General features: G+C 48.9%; 2 protein-coding genes across 3 annotated transcripts in view; one reads left to right on the top strand and one right to left on the bottom strand.

Moving 5' to 3' along the window:
• The window catches only part of Loxl2 (lysyl oxidase like 2), an 83,645-nt gene extending 69,643 nt beyond the window's left edge, over nt 1-14,002 (top strand). For both annotated transcript variants that reach the window (XM_029541883.1, XM_029541885.1), the window contains exons 10-14: nt 3,263-3,506; nt 9,739-9,854; nt 10,838-10,974; nt 13,047-13,158; nt 13,774-14,002. In XM_029541883.1, the coding sequence (XP_029397743.1) occupies nt 3,263-3,506; nt 9,739-9,854; nt 10,838-10,974; nt 13,047-13,158; nt 13,774-13,853 (689 nt within the window). In that variant the 3' untranslated portion in view covers nt 13,854-14,002. The remainder of the gene's footprint in view (nt 1-3,262; nt 3,507-9,738; nt 9,855-10,837; nt 10,975-13,046; nt 13,159-13,773) is intronic.
• Nucleotides 14,003-17,997: 3,995 nt separating this feature from the next.
• R3hcc1 (R3H domain and coiled-coil containing 1) overlaps nt 17,998-22,029 on the bottom strand; it is a 21,350-nt gene continuing 17,318 nt past the window's right edge. The window contains exons 7-9 of the mRNA XM_029541669.1: nt 19,792-19,862; nt 19,268-19,363; nt 17,998-18,296 (exon numbers count right to left, since the gene is read on the bottom strand). Coding sequence (XP_029397529.1) covers nt 18,163-18,296; nt 19,268-19,363; nt 19,792-19,862 — 301 coding nt within the window. The 3' untranslated portion in view covers nt 17,998-18,162. The remainder of the gene's footprint in view (nt 18,297-19,267; nt 19,364-19,791; nt 19,863-22,029) is intronic.

Below are 22,029 nucleotides of genomic sequence, written 5' to 3' on the forward strand. Positions count from 1 at the left end.
CCAGCCCAGAGATGGTTCCACCCACAAGGAGCCTCTCCCCCTTGATCACTAATTGAGGAAATGCCTTACAGCTGGATCTCATGGAGGCACTTCCCCAACTGAAGCTCCTTTCTCTGTGATAACTCCAGCTGTGTCAAGTTGACACAAAGCTATCCAGTACAGTGATCACCAAGACCCAGAGATGGGGGGCAAGGTCACCAGCAGAGCTGTGGACACCATGCTAGGCTCTCAAGATCTTGCAGGAGAAGTATAGAAATAGTTGGGAATTAAACTAGAGCTGTTCTCCACGTGCACAGTTAAGAAAGACTTCATTGGGGGAAGTTAGTTTTTATTTGTTTCCTCTTTGAACTTGAGGAAGCATAACTCCAGACCACACTCTCTTGAGACAATTACTTGCACTCTAGTTCCATTCCTGTTACTGGGATAAGTATCCTGATGAATAGTAACACGGGAGAAGAGGGTTTATTTGGTTCATAATTGCAGTTTATATGTTATTATTGCAGGGAAGTCAACGCAAGCATTTAAAGCGTCACATCCATGGTCAAGAAAGACAAAAGTACCTTTATTGCCTTGCTTGCTCTCTGCCAACCCTTTCTACTCTCATTCAGCCCTACCTAGGGAATGGTACCACCCATCCCAGGCTAGACCAACTGGCAATAAGACAATGCTCACTGGCCAGTCTGATCTAGGGAACCCCTCAGCTGAGACTCCCTTCTCCAGTGATTCTAGGTTCTGTCAAACTGTTCATTAAAACTCACCAGCATCACAGCATGCAACTGTCAGAAAATTGAAATTAGGGATTTCTGTATCTGTTGGAAATCAGTCCTAGAGGACCAGTATTCTTAAACCCCTTTCCACTCAAGACACCCAAGACAGTTTTAAATGACTTTTAACTACAGAGGTCTATAAATTAAGTACACGAATCAAAACTTTGCTGGTTATAAATCACACATTTATTTTACAAGAGTTCTTTGTATGCATATAATTTTATCATTTGTTAAGGATTAAATCAAGTTTTCATGGCTAGGGTTTCTATTGCTATGGCCAAAAGCAACTTGAGGAGGGAGGGGTTTATTTCACTTAAAGGTTTCCAACCATCACTGAGGGAAAGAAGGCAGGCCAAAAACTCAGGGCAGAGACCTGGAGGCAGGAACTGAAGCAGAGGATGTGGAGGAGTGCTGCTTACTGACTTGCTCCTCATGGCTTGGTCAATTTGCTTTCTTATAGCACGCAGGACCACCTGCCCTGGGATGGCACCACTCTCAAGGAACTGGGTGGACACTCCCACATTAATTATAAGTCAAGAAAATACACCCAACACAGGCTTGCCCACAGGCCAATCTGGTAGGGGCATTTTCTTAGTTGAGGTTCCCTCTTCCAAAATGACCCTAGCTTGTGTCAAGTTAACAGAAAAACTAGCCAACACATATACTAATAAGATGGGTGTATTTTTTTATTTTTGCATAAAGAAATAAATCTTGATGAATAAAAGTTGGTCAGTACCTTGATATATAATTATTGATGCTAAGAATGCCATTTGCATAAATACAAAATGCAGAACAACAGAAGTATGTTTAGAGCCATCTCAGAGATGGTTGGAAATCTGTCCTTATCTCAACTTTTATCTTATCTGTCCTTATCTTTAACACTTTTTTAAAAAATTAAATTCAAGTCAGCATCTCAAGCAACATTTTTGAAATGGAACGTTCTAACACAATACAATTAAAGACATGCTGATGTGACATTTACAAATAGAAAAAATATTAAAAGTCTTTGTTCCTGTCATTGAACCATGTTTCTACAAGAACAGAAAACTTATGTACAGTAAAAGCACTGAAACTCATAACATATCAAGATCTTGAATATGCACCAAGGTGCTTCCGGCCGTGTTGCCTATGTGACATATACAATGTTGTATGTTCAAAACCGAGGCTGTGGTGAGGTCACGCAATGCAACATGGGTTTCTAGCAAGAAACACCTCAGCCTCGTTGTGCATTTGATTTTTGAATTAATTTCCAGACATTGTGTATTCAGAAACCTTTTACTGTTCCCAACATTTTTCAAGACCCCCACATTCACTTACACAGCTTTGCATGGGGTCTCAACCCACAGTTTCTAGAGCTAGGCCTCGGATGTTGTTGTGAATTGTTCTCTGACATGGATGCTTTAAGCCCATGCTTTTTAGGAGCCTGCAGTTCACATTTGTAGAAAGAAGTTCCCCCCCGCCCCCCCCCCAACATGGGCAACATCCTCTCTGTGCCACGCTGTAAGGAAAGGAAAGGAATAAAACTCTGAGAAGCCACCTTGGCCATATGCATCAAAGCCTTAAAAATCAGGCAGCTCTTTCTCCAGGAAACTTCTCTGTTAGAAATTCATCATCTATGCTAGAGATCCAATCTAAAGAAGAAGAAAACAGCCGGGCGTGGTGGCGCACTCCTTTAATCCCAGCACTCGGGAGGCAGAGGCAGGCGGATTTCTGAGTTCGAGGCCAGCCTGGTCTACAAAATGAGTTCCAGGACAGCCAGGGCTACACGGAGAAACCCTGTCTCGAAAAACCAAAAAAAAAAAAAAAAAAAAAAAAAAAAAAAAAAAAAAAAAAAAAAAAAAAAAAAAAAAAAAAAAAAAAAAAAAAAAAAAAAAGAAGAAGAAGAAAACACATACTCACACAAATACAAACACACACACACACACACACAATTTAGGTCCGGATTGACTATAGGATATTGACCACAGGTTTGTTTTTAATTTAAAAAGATTTCCAAGCATCCAAGGTATAGCAACCCTAAAAGATAGAAGTTGGTGGTGAAGGAAATATTACAGAACCATAAAATAAATGTCGCAATGTTCAGACATCAGCAATAAAGGTACATTTTAAGGGGAATGGCAGTAGTAGACCATAAATCTGCATGCCTACTAGAAGAGATAGAATCAGACCAAGGGTGAGCGGTGTCTCCCTTCCAGGCTGTTTTTCTGCTCTTTATCATGGAATATCTGAGGGGTCCTTGAAAATAGAGAGGATGATCTGAGGATCCCTTGGCTGCCTATCACCCACTATGCGTCAGCATTTTGCCCACCCGTACTGGTAACTGAAGGGGAGAGTTAAGAAGACTTCTGGCAAAAAATGAAAGTGTAATTGGGGGTTACAGGAAAGTAGCATGGGGAGCCCTAGGCCAGCTCAAGAAGGACATGTAAAAATCAGGGCATTTTTCTGAGGGTGCCCTAGAAGGGGGTTCCCCTCTGACCCGTGTCTGTCCCCTGCAGCTGCACCCGACCTGGTGCTTAACGCTGAGATCGTCCAGCAGACCGCCTACCTGGAGGACAGGCCCATGTCCTTGTTGCAGTGTGCCATGGAGGAGAACTGCCTCTCCGCCTCCGCTGTGCACACCGACCCCACCAGAGGCCACCGGCGCCTTCTACGCTTCTCCTCCCAGATTCACAACAATGGCCAGTCTGACTTCCGCCCCAAGAACGGCCGTCATGCGTGGATTTGGCATGACTGCCACAGGTGAGTCACCCCTCTCTTGGTTAGTCAGTTACCCAGCCTGGTGTTCCAGCTCAGGAAGGTGTTGATCCATGACCTAGGCAAAAGAGTCGTCTGCACCTCTGGAAGCCATTCCCCACACCCCGCTCACTGGCTGATCCTCCCCGCTTTGCTGAGTCCCTGCCTCTTGGCTCCAGTGCTTTTGATCCTAGGAGACATGGATTGATCGGAGTGCCAGTGCCCTCCAGGGACCTCGTTGGCAGCTTCCAAGTGCATGCACAATACATTTATGCTCTACAGGGAATGCTCGCCTATGCAGCCTTGGACCCTGTGTCCATATAGAAATATATTTTGCATGCTAATATGAGATTACTTTTAGGTTAAAATTTAAAGTTAGCCTGCAAAGCAATGGGCCCCATTTGTATTCACATGGTCATACTTTTAGTGCTTTTTCTCCCCCACTGCCACTGCACATCTCCCTTGGTCCTCCTGTTTTACTTAGTATTTTTGATATCTCTAGGAAGACAGGAGGTATAGAGATAGGAGCTCCAGGACTCAGAGTCATGAGACCAGGTGTAAGCCTGCTAATCCACTGACCAACAACAGCCTGACAGTAAGGCCAACTGGGCCACATTGCCTAGGACTTCTGGGCTCCCTTCTAGCCTTGTATGTGGCTGTGATGCAGGTACTGCGAAGACCAGATCAGGACAGTGGAATAGAGGGAAATCCTACAGCCAATCCCACCATGGCCCATGGACGTTCCCTGGACCTCCTCTCTCCTTTTTTTCCTTTGCTCTTCTTGACTTGAATCAAATTCAGACATTTTGTTCTCTGTCTGGGCAAGTAGAGAACATGGTTGGAAAAGCAGCTGCCTTTCCTTGCACCAGGAATCCCTCTTCTAGAGGTCTACAAACTTCTAATAGATCTTCCTCTCTGGGCTCAAATAATCCATATGTAACAGGAAATGTTTGCACTAGATCACTGCCTCTTAAAGCCAGGCCTTTGGACTGCCGTATCTACCAGCACAGTGAGATCCAGGGCATGCTCACTGCCAGAGCTGGCTGCAGACTGTTGAACCCATATGCACTTCAGTAGGACCCCAGAGGTCTGCACATCAGAGCCCAGGGTGCCCCATCTAGGATTCCATCCAGCTCTCACACTGTAATGACGTCAGAGGCAGTTGCAGTCCCATTTGGCCCTTCCAGGTAACAGGAATTCCATATGACGTAAGAAGTTTCAGTTCAGAGGTCTCAGGACGGCCCGTCAGCTCTAAACTGAACTGCTTTCCCTATTGGCTCTTCCAGACTCTCACTTTTTCCTTACATTTGCTTCTTCTTCATGCTATAAATTATGATCTTCTCACACTTAAATCAGTCTGTGGATAGAGTTATACAACCTATTCGAAAAGAAAATGCTATGATACCATGTAGGCTTCTGGTTTTCCTCTGAAACAACTAGCTGAATGTTGTAAATATGCTAAAGCCCAAGGAATCACTTGTCTTTGCCATGGTCTAACTTGGAGTATAATTAAAGTCTTGACAGTCTCAGTGCCTGGGTGCCCTTGTAGTGGGAAACCAGGACAGCAGGAGGCTGATGCTGCCTATGGGTCTATAAGTGGAAGGTAATTATATCCCAGGCTTACATATGGTGGCCCACCCAAGATTACATGGTAGGAGCCTCCAAGTGCTATATGCTTACCCTCAGAGCCATCAGTATGTGCTCTAAGAATAGTCCTATGGTGACATCATGGCAACGTTGTGATCTGGAGACCCAGGGACATTGACACACACACACACACACACCACCTCAAACTTTTCCTGTGGTCTCTTTCTTCCTTTGCCTACAAATATTCCTGTTAGTGTTTGGGAGAGGAAGGTGGAGAAGAACATGAGATAAGCATGTGACCCTCCAGGCACCCCTGGTTTCTTGACAATTGGACATGGGGGTAACATCCTCAAGGTTGTTTTCTCACATGCGCTGTGCCCTTGATCAGTGATCAAGGAGCTCTCTTCTGTCCTTGTGCCCAGGGACTAGCCCCATATCTTCTTAACTAACATAGCACGACACAGTTTTGGAGTGAGTCAGTTAGACACAGGTACTTCATGAGACCCAGCACACACATATTCTCAGTCCCCAGAGCTCTAAGTCACTCCTCTAGGCTCTCTGGGCTTGTTTTGCTGCATTTTCTGAGACTGTGGGGACCCTGGATTCCCTATCTAGCCAAGGCTGTCTTTGAATTCCTGATTCTCCTGCTCCCAGTCCCACAGTGCTGGGATTGCAGTCATGAGATGCTCTGCCGGGCCCTCTTCACGCTCGTTGGGAAGACCTTTCAGGGAGTTGCCTTTGACTCGGTTGCCTCTTGCTGAGGAGAGCTAGCCTGCCCTTCCTCAACTCAAGAAACTTGTTTCCGAAAGAATCAGCATTCCATTTCGGCAGGTTTTACAGGCATTCTGATGCCGTGAATGGAGCCAAGCAGGAAAGGCCTGGCTCAGATGAGTAGGAATGGGGAAACAGCCACTTCCACGTTAATTAATGCTACAAGGAGAAGCAGAGCTCTGCTCTTAATGACCCTAAGCTGAATCACAAAGGCTAGCACTCTTGAAGGTTTATACCATCCGGACACAGAGGGATGGCATCAGTGGTGTCCTCTTAGATGCATTTATTGTGTCCCTGTGACTTCAGAGGCCTTGACGCAGTCAGCTACATCCCAGGGCTTTGCCCTTCCCTCCTTGGGAAAGTGAGAGTAGGCCCCAGCACAGGCTATATCCCCCGGAGTCAAGAATGGCACAGAGGCTGAAGGGTCAGTCCAGCCCGTCTGCCTTCCCCATGGCCTAGAAGCCCTTGACCCCCAGTCAGAATCCACAGATGCGATGAGGTCTCTCAACCACTTGGAGGGCTCTCAGTAGCCTGACACAGGTAGATGGCAAGCTACATCCCACAGAAGGACCCCGGCCTTTATGGCCATCCCTAATAGGACTGGAAAATACAGGAGTCTCTCTGAAGTGAGGACAAGAGCTTTTCCTCAATCTATAGTAACAGTCTGTCCAAATACGTAGTTTCCTCTGAACACACTGTGTCTGTCTTCCATCAATGCTTTCATCCAGCATGACGTATCTGGAGAGGAGTGCCAGGTCTCAGGATACAGAGCCCTGGAGTCCTACAATAAAGTCCAACTTTCATTTTACCTAGATTACAAGGACTTCAAGCTGTGCATGGGAGCCCATGCCTGTAATTCCACCATTCAGTAGTAATGGATCTGAGGCCACATAGTAAGTCCAAGGCCAACTTGAACTAGGCTATCCCTGTGTCGAGGAAAACAAGGGCTGGTGATAGCTCGGTCATAGCTCTAGTATTCCTAGCATCACGGGAGGGGAAGTCAAACAAATACAAGAACTCTATCAAGCACCAGGCCACACTCCCCTTTTTAGAATTCTGAAATTTCTTCCCAAGTTGCAATTTCCAGTGACCACCCCAGGGCTCTGTCTGCCCTTAGATTCTGATCTGATTAATAAGGGGCCTGTGTGGTGCCCCCTCTTTTTCTCTCTTGCCTTCCCAGCGCCCATCCAGTGGCTCATGGCTAGAAGGTTAGACAGCTCCCATTTCTACCTCAGATCAGTTAGGAGGGACATGTGTCCTCCAAGGGTGTCCAAGAGCTAAAGCAGACACTCTCCAGGTCAGAGGTCAGCAAGGAGCAGGCGGCCACAATGCCCACGGTTTCCTCCCCAGGAGGAAAAACTGAAGCTAGTGAAGACTAAAATCCAGACCGAAGGCGGTCTGACTACAGGAGGCTGCTTCACAGCAGGCCGCCTGTGGCTCCATCTGAATCCTGTTTAGACAACGGAACATAAACGTACTTCCCTGCAATCTTTCCAGCCGCTCAGCAAGTCACATAAGCCCCTCTCTGAGGGAGCAGACATTTTTCATCCCGTGAGTCAGACGCTTGTCTCATCCGCTCCCTGTGGGGAGCCAAAATAGACTCCCTCAAAGTCATCATTCCATCTGCTACAAAATGCTCCTTGTAAGGACTGTCCGCTGGCCCTGGCCCAGAACCGCTTTACCCACAAACATGAATGACCTGGGGAAGTCCAACTTAGCAACTTCTGACGTTATTTATATAGCACGAACAAACACGGGAGAAAGAAGAGAACCTCTAATTTCCTCTCTGGAAACCCTTTGCAGTGTCCGCTTCCCTCCTCCACACGTGGTGGAGAAAGCTCCAGTCTCCTACACCAATAGTCAGGCTGGGTGACAGGACCCCAGGAACCCTGAACACTGCAGCAGTGACTGCAGATGTGGGGAGCAGTCATCCAGTGGGCTCTTTGACATCTGTCTTTTATTTGTTTTTCTGACCCAGGGTCCCATGTACCTGGGTTGGCCTCAAACTCATCTAGACAACCAAGGATGACCATGAACTTTTGCCCCTCTTGCCTCCATCTCCTCGGTGCTGGCTGCACAGGCTACCATGCCTGGGTTTTGTGGTACTGTGATCAAACCAAAGGTTTCCTGCATGTTCGGCCAGCATTCCAACAACTGAGCTGCATCTACAGCTCTGTGTCATTTATCTTATTTGGTCCCCACCCCAGAAGTTGGCAATAATAGTCTTGCTTTACCAAACAGGGAACTTAGGGTGGGCATAAACCAAGCCAGAGCTTCTGCCCCCACAGTGCCTTTGTCTTAAGGGTCTTCCTTGAGTAAATGTCCCTGCAGTGGTGGAGACGGTTGTGTTAGAACAGTTGCAGGTATAACACACACATGGCAGGTGGAGATGGGACTAAAGCCAGCCTGAGATCTTCTGTCCTGGGCCTGCATGATGGATGATTCTAGAAACCCCTCGACTACCCTCGGTACCACAGTTCCCTTGTTAGTCCTGAACCAGATGTGTCACACTTCAGGACATCTGTTCCCAATTTCTCTCAAATGACGGCATGGACCATCGTAAGCAATCAACCAGGGGAACTGTACCCAGCTTGTACAAGCCCCCCTCAGCTAGCTCCCTTCTACAAAGGACCCCAGAGGTTTGCTTTCCTGAGCTGCTTGCCACATCCCTCTCTGAGAACCCACCCACTCGCCACCCCAGAAACCGTCTAGTCCATATCCTTCCCTTTCCTGTTTGATTTGCTCAATTTGAGGAGTATGAGCTTTGCCGCGCCTCTCCCAGGCCAGACTGTGCATGCATCACGCATGCCCCTCTCTGGAAACCCTAACCCTGTTTCTTAGTGACTCTTGTTTCTCTGTAATTGCTACCCCACCCTTCCCCCTTTTTATCTTCTTCTTTCTTTCTATATTCATGCATTTTTAAGTGTGATTTAAAAATGAATCTGTTATCATAGTTTTACAAAATTGTAGAACAAACAAACAAACAAACAAAAAACCCAATAACCAAGGAAAGTAATTTAGAAAGGTTTATTTAGCTTAAAGTTTGGAAGGTTCAAAGCCCTGGTGTCCAAGGGTAGCAGGTGGTAGCACATCTGTGTGGGGACAGGTGCACTTGAAACCAGGAAGGAGAGAGAGAGAAAGAGAGAGAGAGAGAGAGAGAGAGAGAGAGAGAGAGAGAGAGAGAGAGGAGAGAGAGAGAGAGAACAGTCCTGAAATCCCCTTTGAGGGCATGTTCCCAGTCACCTAAGACTCTCCTCATAGGCTGCACCTCTGAATAAACCATAGTGTCCCAATAGCGCCCCTACAGGAAAGAAGATCTTAATACATAGGCACTTGTCAGATCTATAGCAAATCTGGATTGCACGTGGGAATGGACTGAAAGCCAGTGGGTGGGCTGGTGAGATGGCTCAGTGGGTAAGAGCACCCGACTGCTCTTCCAAAGGTGCAGAGTTCAAATCCCAGCAACCACATGGTGGCTCACAACCACCCATAACAAGATCTGATGCCCTCTTCTGGAGTATCTAAAGACAACTACAGTGTACTTACATATAATAAATAAATAAATCTTTAAAAAAAAAAAAAAAAAAAGAAAAGAAAGCCAGTGGGTATTCAGGAGCATCCCTGCGTGTTACAAAGTTTATTTTCTTGGGCCACACTACCACAGGGGATCAGGGTGTGGGGAACGGCCTGACAGCCCTGCCCGGAAGTTACTGTCTTCAGTGTGACCTTCCCTTCTCTCTGTCCTTCCTCACCCCTTTCCCTGCCACACCTGACCCCTGCTGCCTTGAGATCCTCCCAGGAGCACATCACCGGCTAGGAAGCTGCTTACAGGCAGCCGTGGCTGCAGACACTGATATTTGGTCCTGTTTCTGGCTCCCAGGCACTACCACAGCATGGAAGTCTTCACTTACTATGACCTGCTGAGCCTCAACGGCACCAAGGTGGCTGAGGGCCACAAGGCCAGCTTCTGCTTGGAGGACACTGAGTGTGAGGGAGGTATGTTTGAAGGGGGAAGGTTGCAGCTTCACAGAACTTTGAACACTCCCACTGGATTGAACTCGGTCCATCTGGATGGGGGCCACACCCAATAACTCTACGTTACTTGGCCACTACTGGGTGTCCATGTGTCTTTTTTTTTTTTTTTCCAACTCTCAAGGCCTTCTATGGCAACAGATTGGGGTGAGGAAAGTGGTTCTAAAATGATCTGTTCCCCTGAGCAGTTCTTACTAGCAGGGAGAGGTCTACGTGGCTTCCAGGGGAGGTCTGCTCACTTGGCCCTGACTCACACACCTCCCTGTCTGCTTGCCACGGACCATTCTTCCTGGGTGCCCCAATACCAAGCTCTTCTACTCTAACAGCCTATAGAGGCCTGTGATGTACCCAACTTCTCTCCCTGACCTCCCCCTGCACACACCAGTCAGCTTCCACCTTGGCCAGCTAGGGCATCACACCTTACCATAACTGCCTGGCTTGCCACTCTTGACACACCAAGGGACAGACATTTGTCCTCTACCTATTGCCCACATGCGATTCTAGATGCTGGCATGGGCCCATAAAATCACATAGCCAAGAGGTTTTGAATGCCTACTGTGTGCAGACAATCTGTGTGGGACCGAGAAGGCAGATCCCGTAGTCCAATTGTCAATGGTCTAGAGAAGAAAGGTGACCTCATCTTAGGATAAACAGTACACATAGCTCGCCATGACACTCATCCCTACCCCAAGGCTGAGGATTTCACAGAAATGCCAGCATAATCCAGATTGGTCAGGGAGCACTTTGTGGAGGAAAGGACCTTGAGCCAGACTCGGGTGGTTGCTGGTATGTAGACAGGGAATTGAGCAAGAAGGTTCTGCTGAAATGAGAAGGCATCAGAACCCCACATGAGAAGGATGGAATAGATCAGGGTGGGAGGCTTGGGGATTAGAAGGGGAGGTGGGGTCCGTAGTCGAGTGGTGATGTTCTTCTCTGCCCACCTACAGACATTCAGAAGAGTTACGAGTGTGCCAACTTTGGAGAACAAGGCATCACCATGGGCTGCTGGGACATGTACCGTCATGACATTGACTGCCAGTGGATAGACATCACCGACGTGCCCCCTGGAGACTACCTGTTCCAGGTGAGGTGGGCAGAACCCAGGGCTGCTGGGAGGAGGGGAAATAGCTTCCCCTAGCCTCCTTCCTGTGGGTATCCAAAAACAAGACTCATGAGGTCAGGCAGGGTGCCATACTCAAAGGTCATCCTATCTGTCAAGCAATATTCATGAGGCATGTGGGCCTGAGGGACACTGAGTCTGCAGGGCATGCTGGGAACCCATGGTGCAACCCAAGATACAGAAACAATCGTGCACAGCTCAGTTAACCTCAGGAGCCGGAAATCAAAATGTACCAGTGAGCTGATTTAGACTTTGAGTCAGGAGTTGGTTCTGTAGCCTCTGAGGCAACCCACATCTCCAGCTTCCCCTTCATTCGCCATCCTGATTTCTTCTAGTCTTCTCACCTTGCTTTGGTCTGTTCTGTTGAGGCTAAAAGCAATTGCATCATCCTGGGATGGTGTGATTTTTTTTTTCCCCTTCCTTGGGAGGATCTGCAAATGGATCCTTCTCCATGCACATAAATGTATCTGTAAGGCTAGAAGGTCAAACTAAGGACAAGCTGGCCAGGAGACTATTTTGTGAGGCCTTCCAAAAACCCTGGCTGGAGGCAGAGCCAGGGAGCCCTGGCTCCCACCTTCCTGCCGACAGTGGTGGCCATGTGGCAGGGTAGATGCACTGTACCCCAGTGTTCTCCTGGCACCGGGCTGCATTCCTGCCTACAGAGGACTCATTTCCACATAGCCTCACACGTTGCACTTCCCGCCCGCTTAGCCCCATTCAATGGCAAAGTGTGTGGCTAGAAATGGGTTACTCTGCCTTGAAAGCATTCCTAGTGGGGCATTCAGCCAGTCCATGGTCTAGCCCACAGTCCCTACTGCTTGACACTCCCCTGAAGAGCCAACACCTGCCGAGAAGTAACCACAGGGTGCTTGGAAAGGAGGCCTGGGCAACATCAGCTTGAAAAGTTAGACAGCCAAGCAATTTCCACCCACAAGTCGAGCCCAGAACCACAGCTGGCCCAGGAGCAGAGCTCTCTTATTTAACAAATGGACTTCCATGGCTATGACTATGTAGACAGTGCTTGGTGGCTCGTGTCGGCTGCTTGCTGTCCCGAGGCAGGTAAATGTGTATTGTCATATGAGCTGAAAGTGCTTAAAGGTCTCCGATAGCCCAGGCTGGCCTTTGCTCAGGCAGTGCATTGACCCACTGACTCTCAGTGAGGGGACACTGTTAGTAATACTCATGTCACAGCCAGGCAAATGCAGGCCACAAGTCTCTATGCGGTGTTCTTGTCCCCTATGCTGTATAATCAGCAGATGGATGGATCTGGAGGTGTGCCCGAGCTTCTAATGACACATAGCCAAGGATGCCCTAGACGATAAGTCAACAGGACACAAGAGCTAGCCTCTGTGACAGACTGGAAGGACCGGAAGAGGACTCCAGAAGGGAAGAAGTGGCCAAGGGGACACAGACTCAGAGGCAGGAATAGATGGGCAGATAGGTTTCTGGTGGTCCTTGCTTTGTCCACTCTAGCTTCAGAGACTTCAGTCCTCTTCCCTCATATGGTCCTGAGCTTTGGAATCGTGGGCCTGGGTATAGGAAAGGACTATAAAAATCACATAGTTCACCCCAGCCCTTGCTCCTGCATGGGCCACACCCACCCCGCGAGCCTGACTTGAGCCCAGGTTGTAATCTGATGTGCTCATGTACGTCCTTCAGGGATGCTAGAATAATAGGAAGCTGCCTGGACCTCAGTGTGGGAGGTACCGTTCACCTCACATTGAATGGGTAGGGCTGGAGATACAACTAAGATTTAGGGAGAAGAGAGACCAAGGGAAAATCAAGTCGTCCTAGAGAGGGGACATTTAACAGTTTGTCTGAATGGACAGGGCCACATGGCACGTGTCCTGGGCAAGTTGTGCTTAGCAGGCCAGGCACAGGCTCTGCAGAGTGACCCCTACGTGGCCAGGATACAGCATCAGACCCAGCTAGCTTCATTTTGCCTCAGCCTCTCTTAGGGAAGACCCAGCCTCTACCCTGAAGTGGAGGACAGCCAGAAAGGCAGTTGCAGCCTTCTCTTTCTTGATCCTCTCCAGGTTGTCATTAACCCCAACTATGAGGTGCCAGAATCAGATTTCTCCAACAACATCATGAAGTGCAGGAGCCGCTATGATGGCTACCGCATCTGGATGTACAACTGTCACGTAGGTAAGTTCCCTCGGGGGCCCCACCCTCCTCCAGAGGCTAGGGCGCAGGACACAGCTGCCCTACTTTCTCCGGGGCCAAAGGCAGCTAATCTGGGAGCTGCTGGGAATGAAGCCAGTATCAAATTCCTAGCTCAGAAAGCAAACCAGAGATGCATGAAGGCCTGGGTGGGGATTGGGTGTTCACAGCCAGCCCTGACCAAGGAGAGAGGGTGGTGCAGGACTGGCTGACCTAGCAAGAGCAGACCCCAGGTCTATATAAGGGCTGGAACTAAGGACATCAGCCCACCACTCGTGTGACCACAACTATGCGGGCATCAGCAGTTCCTGGGCTCTGAGTATTGGGTGTTGCTGTGAACCACCCTCCTGCCTCGTCACCAACAGGGAGGTTTTTTCCTTGGGGAACAAGGAGAAAAGCAGCTTTTATCCCTGTTGGCATATGACAGGCCTCATCCCTGATAGCAGTGAAAACTGAAGTCACTGTATCTATTTAAACACTCTCTGAACTTTGGCAAGGTACCTGCCAAGTGCCCAGCCCTAGTGCTCACCAGTACCACACTGAGAGGGAGCCACAGCTGAGAGTGTACTGAATCCTGTCTCCCTGACCCCTGCTTTCCAGGTGGAGCCTTCAGTGAGGAGACAGAACAGAAGTTTGAACACTTCAGTGGACTTCTAAATAATCAGCTCTCTGTGCAGTAAAGAAGATCCTGGGCCAGGCATGATGGCTCGTGCCTGTAATCCCTGCGCTCAGGCTGAGGCAGGAGGATTGCCACAAGATTTCCACTCTGGACATTAGACCAAGCTTCAGTTTCAAAAGAAAGGAAAGGAAAGGAAAGGAAGGAAGGAAGGAAGGAAGGAAGGAAGGAAGGAAGGAAGGAAGGAAGGAAGGAAGGAAGAGAAAACGAAAGAAAGAAAGAAAGAAAGAAAGAAAGAAAGAAAGAAAGAAAGAAAGAAAGAAAGAAAGAAAGAAAGAAAGAAAGAAAGAAAAAAGAAAGAAAGAGAGAGAGAAAGAAAGGGAAAGGGAAGGAAAATGACTTAATGGTCACTTCCTCACTCCTGGGGGAATACTAATTACCACCTCTTTGCTAGCCAGATCCAGCTGAGAAGAAAGGTGCTCATTCACTCCCCCACTGCCATGTGTCCTGAGGCCTTAGGGGCAGGGCTCGGGCACATGGCCATGGGAACTTGATGACAAGCTTAGAGCAGCTTATCCCATCGGAGCTTTGGCATATCCCAAGTGTGACATCACCGTGCTCTGCACAGATGGGCCATTTTCCGCTGGGAACGCAGCAGGTATGAACTCAGCAACTGCAGAGGTGATCAAGCTGAACTCCGTTTTTCCCCTTCTTAGGTCATTTCTGGAAAACTTGAATATCAAGACCTCTGTATTAAGTTTGTTTGGGTTTTTTTTTTTTTTTTAATTTTCTCATTGTACAAACTGCTTGGCAAAATCAACTTGAGGAAGGAAGGCTTTATGTGAGCTCATGGTTTGAGGAATCAATCCGTAGTGGCAAAGAAGGTATCGCAGCAGGAGCATGAGGTGTCTGGTTCCAAAACTCACTTAAAGAGCAGAGGATGACCTTGAACCTCTGAGCCTTGCTCTTGCTTCCACCTCCAGAGTGCTGGGGATCAAACCCAGGACTGCACACTGGTAAGGGAACGTGCTCTCTGCCGGTTGTAGCTACTTTCTCTCTTGTAGCCCTGGCTGTCCTGGAACTCACTCTGTAGACCAAGCTGGCCTCGAACTCAGAAACCTGCCTGCCTCTGCCTCCCAAGTGCTGGGATTAAAGGCGTGCGCCACCACGCCCGGCGCCACTCTCTGAGTGCTTACCCTTCTCGGCTGCTCTAAATGTGTACGTGTTCTTTGCCTTACCAATCCACACAGTTTTCTGCCTCTCTCTGCTCCACTTGGTCATTGTCACCGTGGGTCTGAGTAAGAGCAGTGACCAGAAAAGCATAGCACAGCCTGAATGCTATCCTGCCTTAAAATGTCCTCTGCCAAGTCTTGAGTTAAGACTCGTTCGAGTGCTCAGAACACAGCTGGATTCTTGCCAGGGTGTAACATGATTGGCTTCTAGCTCAGTTTCAGATTGATAGATAGTCCTTGGTTACCACTAAAGCCTCAGGTACCAGGCCTCCACTGTCCACGCTCCACTTGGCGTTCTGGTCTTCCAAACCCCCACCAGAATAACCCATTCAGCTCTGTTCTCTATAAGCGCTCTAGGGCTTTTGGACCCAAAGTTCTAAGTTCTTCCAGATTCTTCCCTCAAGCCAACCCCCAAAGCTCAAGTTCTCCACGACCATGCTTCTGACCTCAGTGGCCAATCACAGCTCTAGTCTTCTGTATACTTGACAAAAACAACTTAAGGGAAAGCTACTTTTGGCTTACAGTTCAAGAGTCCAGTCTCTCACAGCAGGTAAAGCATGGAGGCAGGAGCAGTCAAGAAGCAGAATGATGAATGCAGGTGCTCAACTTGCTCTCTCGCCTTTATATTCAGCCTACAACCCCAGCCCGTGGAATGGTGCTACTGGTGTCTAGGGTGGGCCTTCCTTCTTCGGTTAAACCTCTTCTGGAGGCACCCCTATAGACCCACCCAGGGGTGTTTCCATAGTGGTTCTAAATCCCAGCTAGGTGATAATCAAGGTTATCTATAACAACCTCTTACAGTTAAACCCACGTCTGTATTCCATGCAATTATAGCCACGACTTAAAGTACAATAGCAAGGCATACATCCCAAGGCTCCAAGGGATGGCTGAAGACTCGGATGGTTCTGAGACAGGATAGGAAGAGAAAATCACGGGGGAGCATGCAAGGGGCTCTTCACCTCAGAGTCTGGCTTCTGCCGGCTGAGAATCCCAACACAGATAACATTGTGAATGGTGCTAATATAGGGACAGTATTCATTTTGCATATTTATATACTATTTTAGATATACAAGTATAGATATTTCAAGTAAGAATGTTAAAATAGCAAGGAATGATGCTTAAGGCTGATGTGTAAACGGCCTTTTCCCTTTCCTGGCTATAAACATACAATTCCCTACAACTTTGCCAGAAACCCCACTTACAGTAAAAGGCATATCTCAAGACCCCTATGCTGGCCCAATGTTTTCACCTTATTAGGGCACAGTCCTATCCAAGGTACCTCTGGAGCCACCTTGTAATCTTACTATCAAAAAGCGGAAGAGATTGGGGGCGGGACTTAGAAACCGATCGAGCAACACCAAAGGCTTCGGGACTCCTGTGTATAGCTAGTTATTAAGACACTTAAGGACTCTTGTCCTTGGAGAAGCCCACAGCCCAGCTCTCTGGTGTGTCTTACTCTTTCCCTGAGCACCTCTTTACCCCTGTAACTTAAATTTATATTTAAAATATTTTAAATAAACGTTTAACTCTCTGCTTTATTCTGGCCCATCTCGAATTTCTTCTTTGCAGCAAAGTCAGAAAGGACCCAGAGGTCCCTAAGGGGGAAGGGGAATTCCGGCTGCTGTCAGAGGCCTTGTGCTGCCTCCTGCTGCGCCCCGCCCCCAGTTACCCTTCTTGCTGCTGCAACCACGTGTCCAACAGGAGAAGCTTAGGGGAGGGAGGATTTGGGCACATGGCTTGAAGGCAGCAACAGTTTGAAGCTACGGCCTAAGGAGCAGGAATCTGCTTGCTCAATGGACCAGGAAAACAGAAAGCGACATTCACGGGACTTCCCCCTTCCATTCAGTCTGGGATCCCGAACAGTGGATTGGTGCTTTTCCCTCCTCAGTGGGAAATGTGTCTCCCACCAGATTCTAAATCCAGTCAAGTTAATGACAAAAGTTAGCCATCCCACAATTCTACTGAACGATAGCATTTTTGTCTATACCTATGTGACTAGTGTGCAAGTGTTTTGTTGTGACAAACATCCTGGAGAGACCGTGGACAAGAAGGAAAGTGTCCTTTTGGGCTCATGGTCAGCTGGCTCCCATGGTTCTGGGAAGAGACTATGTTGACCATAAGGTATCTACTCAGCGAGGTTATCAACTGGGTCCTGGTTATGCTCACAAGTCCACCTCACTACATATTTGGATGCTAGAACAAAATGTTCCCCATGCATACCTAAGTTCCATTTGGACCACTGCCCCTGGGCCCAGAGCTTCCTACAAGTGTAGTACATATTCAGTTTGACAGAGGAAATGGTCCCAGTGTTTTCCAAAGTCCCCTATGACCTGAAGGGGCTGCACCAATGCAAGCTGCAGCCCGGAGAAGCAATCTGAGACCTGAACAGCAGCAGAGGTCAGCTGGGGCCCTTCTTCAACAGTTGTTCTTTACTGAAACCTGGGTAAGGACACAGGAGTATGTCAGAACCAGGCAAGACAGCTAGTCACAGGGCAACTTTCCCAAGGAAGAGGGTACACATTAGCAGAACAGGGCTCCAGCACTCCCTGGGGTCCCCCGTGTAAAGAGTGTCCTAGCCCCTGGAAACCTGAGATGGACAATGGCCCCTCCATGGTGCCTCCAATACTATGCTCAAGATTCAACTAAAGTGAGTACTGTCCGGTCTTATGCTCAACAGACACTCAAGTGTCACCTCTCAGCTTCGTTCACGCTTACTTTTCAAGGCTCCCTTAAATAATACCCAAGGACTACCACATCCCCCATTTCCACACAGCGCAAGATGGCAGGCTGGGGTTTCTGAAATGGGCGAGACTGGCCAGGTGGCATGGATCAAGTAGCACCTACTCCCCAGAGTCACCTGTGTACAAATGCCCCTGAAGTTAAGATGGGATCGCCCAGGTTCAGTAACCACAGACCCATAGTAAGAGATGGGACAGCACCCCCTAGTGTCTCAAGACCACACTTGGAAGCAATCGATACACCAACTTTAAATTTTTATTTCTTCTCAATTTCTGGGAGCAGACCAACTAAAGCCTGCTGTGCCCCACAGCAGCTCCAGCGAGGGCAAAGGGGCTGTCCTGGTATCTGTAAAGGCGTGTGGTACTGGGCCCCAGCCTAATCCGGAGAGCTGGGCCCAGGGCCTCAAGATGGCAGGAGACCTGGGGGAGTAGGCAGCTCTTTCTTTCTGTTGTGTTGGAGTCCCAAGGCCCGGGCCACCAGCCTGCGGGCCACCGCTGAATCTGTCTGCGGCCTCTCTTTCGACAGTCGCAGGAACTCTGAAAGAAGACCCAGTGGGTGGGTCGTGGATTCAAGGCTAGGGTGAGCCAGTGTGTAATGAATGGTATGCAGCAGGGGTTGGGGCCCACTTGTGCCCACAGCAGCCAGGTTCTTGTGAGAGGGACCCAGGAGGACTCCAGGCCCATATTTCTGCCTCCCTGTGGGACCTGACATAAACCTACCCCTCCGGTCACCCTGGCTCATCTGTGCAGTGGGGGTGAGGTGCTCCTTGAGACCCTCTGAGAGGAAACACTTGGGATGGGACACCTGGATCATTGGACATCCCAATGGGATATTTCGGGCTGGGGAGATGGCTCAGCGGCTAAGAGCACTGACTGCTCTTCTGAAGGTCCTGAGTTCAAATCCCAGCAAACCACATGGTGGCTCACAACCACTTGTACAGCTACAGTATACTCACATACATAAAATAAATAAATAAATTTAAAAGGGGGGGGGATATTTCTTGTTTCTAAGAAGTCAAGGCCACGGCCATGTCACCATTTGCGGTGGCATGGATGGCTCTGGTAGGTATCCCCTGGGCCCACTCTGTGGGTTCTATCTTTGCTATCATAAAAACTGACCCCTCAGAGCCCTCGGCGTGCTTTCTGGAAGAGGAAAGGGACGGGGCAGACATTTGTCATCTAGCTCCTGTACTGACTCGCTCAAGGTCAAACAGATCAGCATTAGTGCCATCTCGGGCTGATCGAGACCCAAGCACTTCCGACCCTTACAGAGTCGTCTCCATGGCCCTCTAGAAGCAAAGCTGGGTTTTTCCCAGATCCCAGAAGAAGGTACGTGCTAAAGGACAAACACAGATGGTAGCTGGCCCTGGGCCTTCTCCAGGCTTGGGGGAAGCTGAGCCCAACGAGCTGCTGTGGTCCAGGCTCTTGAAGAGCAGAAGGATGAAGAAGGGGATCAAACCAAACATAAGCACAGGCAGCCTCAGGCAGAGGGCCCGGCTTTGCCTTACTTGGCCTCTGCAAGGCTTTCAGCTTGGACTGCTTGGTCCCCTGCGTGAGCGGCCGGATCTTGAGCACGGAGAAATCCTTGGCCAGTGCCTCGAGTGCTGGAGAAGGGAGGCAGGAGCTGGGGTGACTCTCGTGCAAGGTGAGACACCCCCCCAGGTCTGGAGCGCATGCATCACCCCAAACTTCCACAGTCACTCTCACACACCCGGTCCCAGCTGCCCTGCCTCTGCCCTAGCTCGGTACCAGCATCTGTTTGGGGAAGGTCCTATGGTTTGACCTATGCCATCTGTTCAGTAAATGTCACTGATCCTAATGCCTCTACACTGAAGGTGCTGTTACAAAGAGAAAAGGCCAAAGACGTCCTGAGCTTCCCAGGCTATAGCTCCCAGCATCCAGACTTGTGTTTCAGGCTGTCTGAGAGCTAAGCCCATTGGCTCAAGGTAGCCTCCATCTGCCCAGGGAACCCAGGCACCTCTGCCCTCTGGAGGCCAGAGACAGAGCAGAGCCCAACAGGAAGTCTCCTTACCTGAGACAGGGCAGGGAAAGATGCCGATAGCATGAGTGTCATCCACCCACTGGATCCTGAACCCCTTCTCTCTGTATGGGGAGAAGACACAGTCGCTCATAAAAAAACCAATGCTCAAGACCCTTTCCCCCTGGATCCTGCAGGCTAGGTCATGCATGGATCCTTTAGGCGAGGTCCCTTCCGACTCGAACCCCAAGACAAAGCTACGGCCTCCCGTTAAAGAGGGGATCATTGGCGTGCCCGCCAGAGCATTAGGTCGGCTTCAGAACGACCAATGTCAGTCAGCCTGTAAACAGGTGTGGTGGGTCACCAGTCAGCATCTAGAAAAGAAGGGGCCGATACCGGAAGGCTCATTTAGGCAAAGAGTGAAAAAGGTTCGGCAGACTCTGCCACAGCTAGGCTGGACATGGGCTCTGGGTAAGAAAGCTGAAAGGCGAATGTGGTAGGAGAGGAGATGGGTCCAACAAGCACAGAGGGGAGGGACATGGCTCCGGTTGGCTTCTCCCTGTTGCTCAAGACAGCACCATGGACTCTGGGCCTGGAAGAAGCTAGGAGCAGCTCTGGGCTGGCCCAGCTCTGCCAGTGGCACTGCCTGCTTGGCAAGGGGTCAGTGGTGGCCCTGTGGGGCCATCTAGTTAGACAGTTGAAAAAGTGTCACCCCCTCAGCCGTCCCTTCAGCACAGGTGCAGGGGACAAGGAATATAGTCTAGGAAGCAGGGGGAGGGAGAAGGGGCAGGGAGAAAGAACGGGGCTTTCCTTTTCTTTTAATCAGACATATTTTATCCTCTGTGCATGAGTGTTTTGCCGGCTGCATGTGTAAACAGGCACGGCATGAGTGCCTGGTGCCCAGAGATCTCCTAGAACTGGAGTTAGCAATGATTCTGAGTCACTGCACGGATGCTAGCACCCAAGCCCAGCTTGTCTGCAAGAACAGTAGGATGGTGTGTATATGTTCGACCCAGGGAATGGCACTATTAGAGGGTGTAGCCCTGTTGGAGTGGGTGTGTCACTGTGGGCGTGGGCTATAAGACCCTCATGCATGAAAGCAGCCTTCAGATGAAGATGTAGAACTCTCAGCTCCTCCTGCACCATGACTACCTAGATGCTGCCATGCTCCCACCTTGATGATAATAGACTGAACCTCTGAACCTGTAAGCCAGCCCCAATTAAATGTCTTTTTATAAGACTTGCCTTGGTCATGGTGTCTGTTCACAACAGTAAAACCCTAACTAAGACAGAAGTTGGTACCAGGGGCTAGGGTATTGCTGTGATAGGCCTGACCATGATTTTGTTTGGGAGAATATGCATTTGGGGACTTCGGATTTGGAAAACATTGGAATGGTTTAAATGGGGTTTAACGGGCTATCCTAATAGGAATATGGAAGACTTTGTTACTGAGAGTGCAGACCTGGCCCAAGAGGATTCCGTGGGAAAGAATTTCAGTATGTGGCCTTTCTGTGGGATTTTGGTGAAGACTGCAGCTACTTTTTGCCCTCGTCTGAAGAGTTTGCCTGAGGCTAAGGTGAAGAGATTCATTAATTGCATTGACAAAGGAAGTCCCAGAAACGCCCATCATAGACTTGGTTGTCTGGTTAAGTCGTATGAAGAGCACTTTAAACAAACATAGCAAGCTAAAAAAGGAAAAATATAAAATGTATGGTTCAAATATTAAAGGAGCACCAGGAAGTGAAATGGAACTGAATCCTGTGTTCAAGGATATTAAATTGAATTAAGGGAGTAGTGACCTTGGGGCAAGATCCCACCCAGCTAAATTTAGGTCCAAGCAAGGTATTACAAGCATTTAATCCCAGAAGGCAATGATAAGCAGATCTGAGTTCAAGGCCAGCCTAGAACAGAGCAAATGCTAGGTGAAGAAAAACTTAAATCCAGGCTTGGTGGACCACACCTTTAATCCCAGTGCTTAGGAGACAGGCGTGCAGATCTCTGAGTTCAACNGCAGTCTACAGAGCAAGTTCCAGGACAGCCAAGCTTAGGCAGTGAAGCAGTTGGAAAACAGAAAGCTGGTGATAATGTAATAGAACAAGGGGGCCATGTTCCAGTCCCACCAAGCAGCAGAAGTNGGCAGCTTTGGCCACATGGNTCTGGCTTTAGAGTCCAGAATAGAAGGGATTACTGGGACAATTGATGCTGGTTAGCTGGAGCTAAGAAATTAGTGGTGATCAGAAAGAGACCAGCATCACTGAGGTGAAATCTTCTGGGAAGGGTTTTCTGAGAGCA

Source organism: Mus pahari, chromosome 8 (assembly GCF_900095145.1).
Source record: "Mus pahari chromosome 8, PAHARI_EIJ_v1.1, whole genome shotgun sequence".
Classification (NCBI taxonomy): Eukaryota; Metazoa; Chordata; class Mammalia; order Rodentia; family Muridae; genus Mus; species Mus pahari.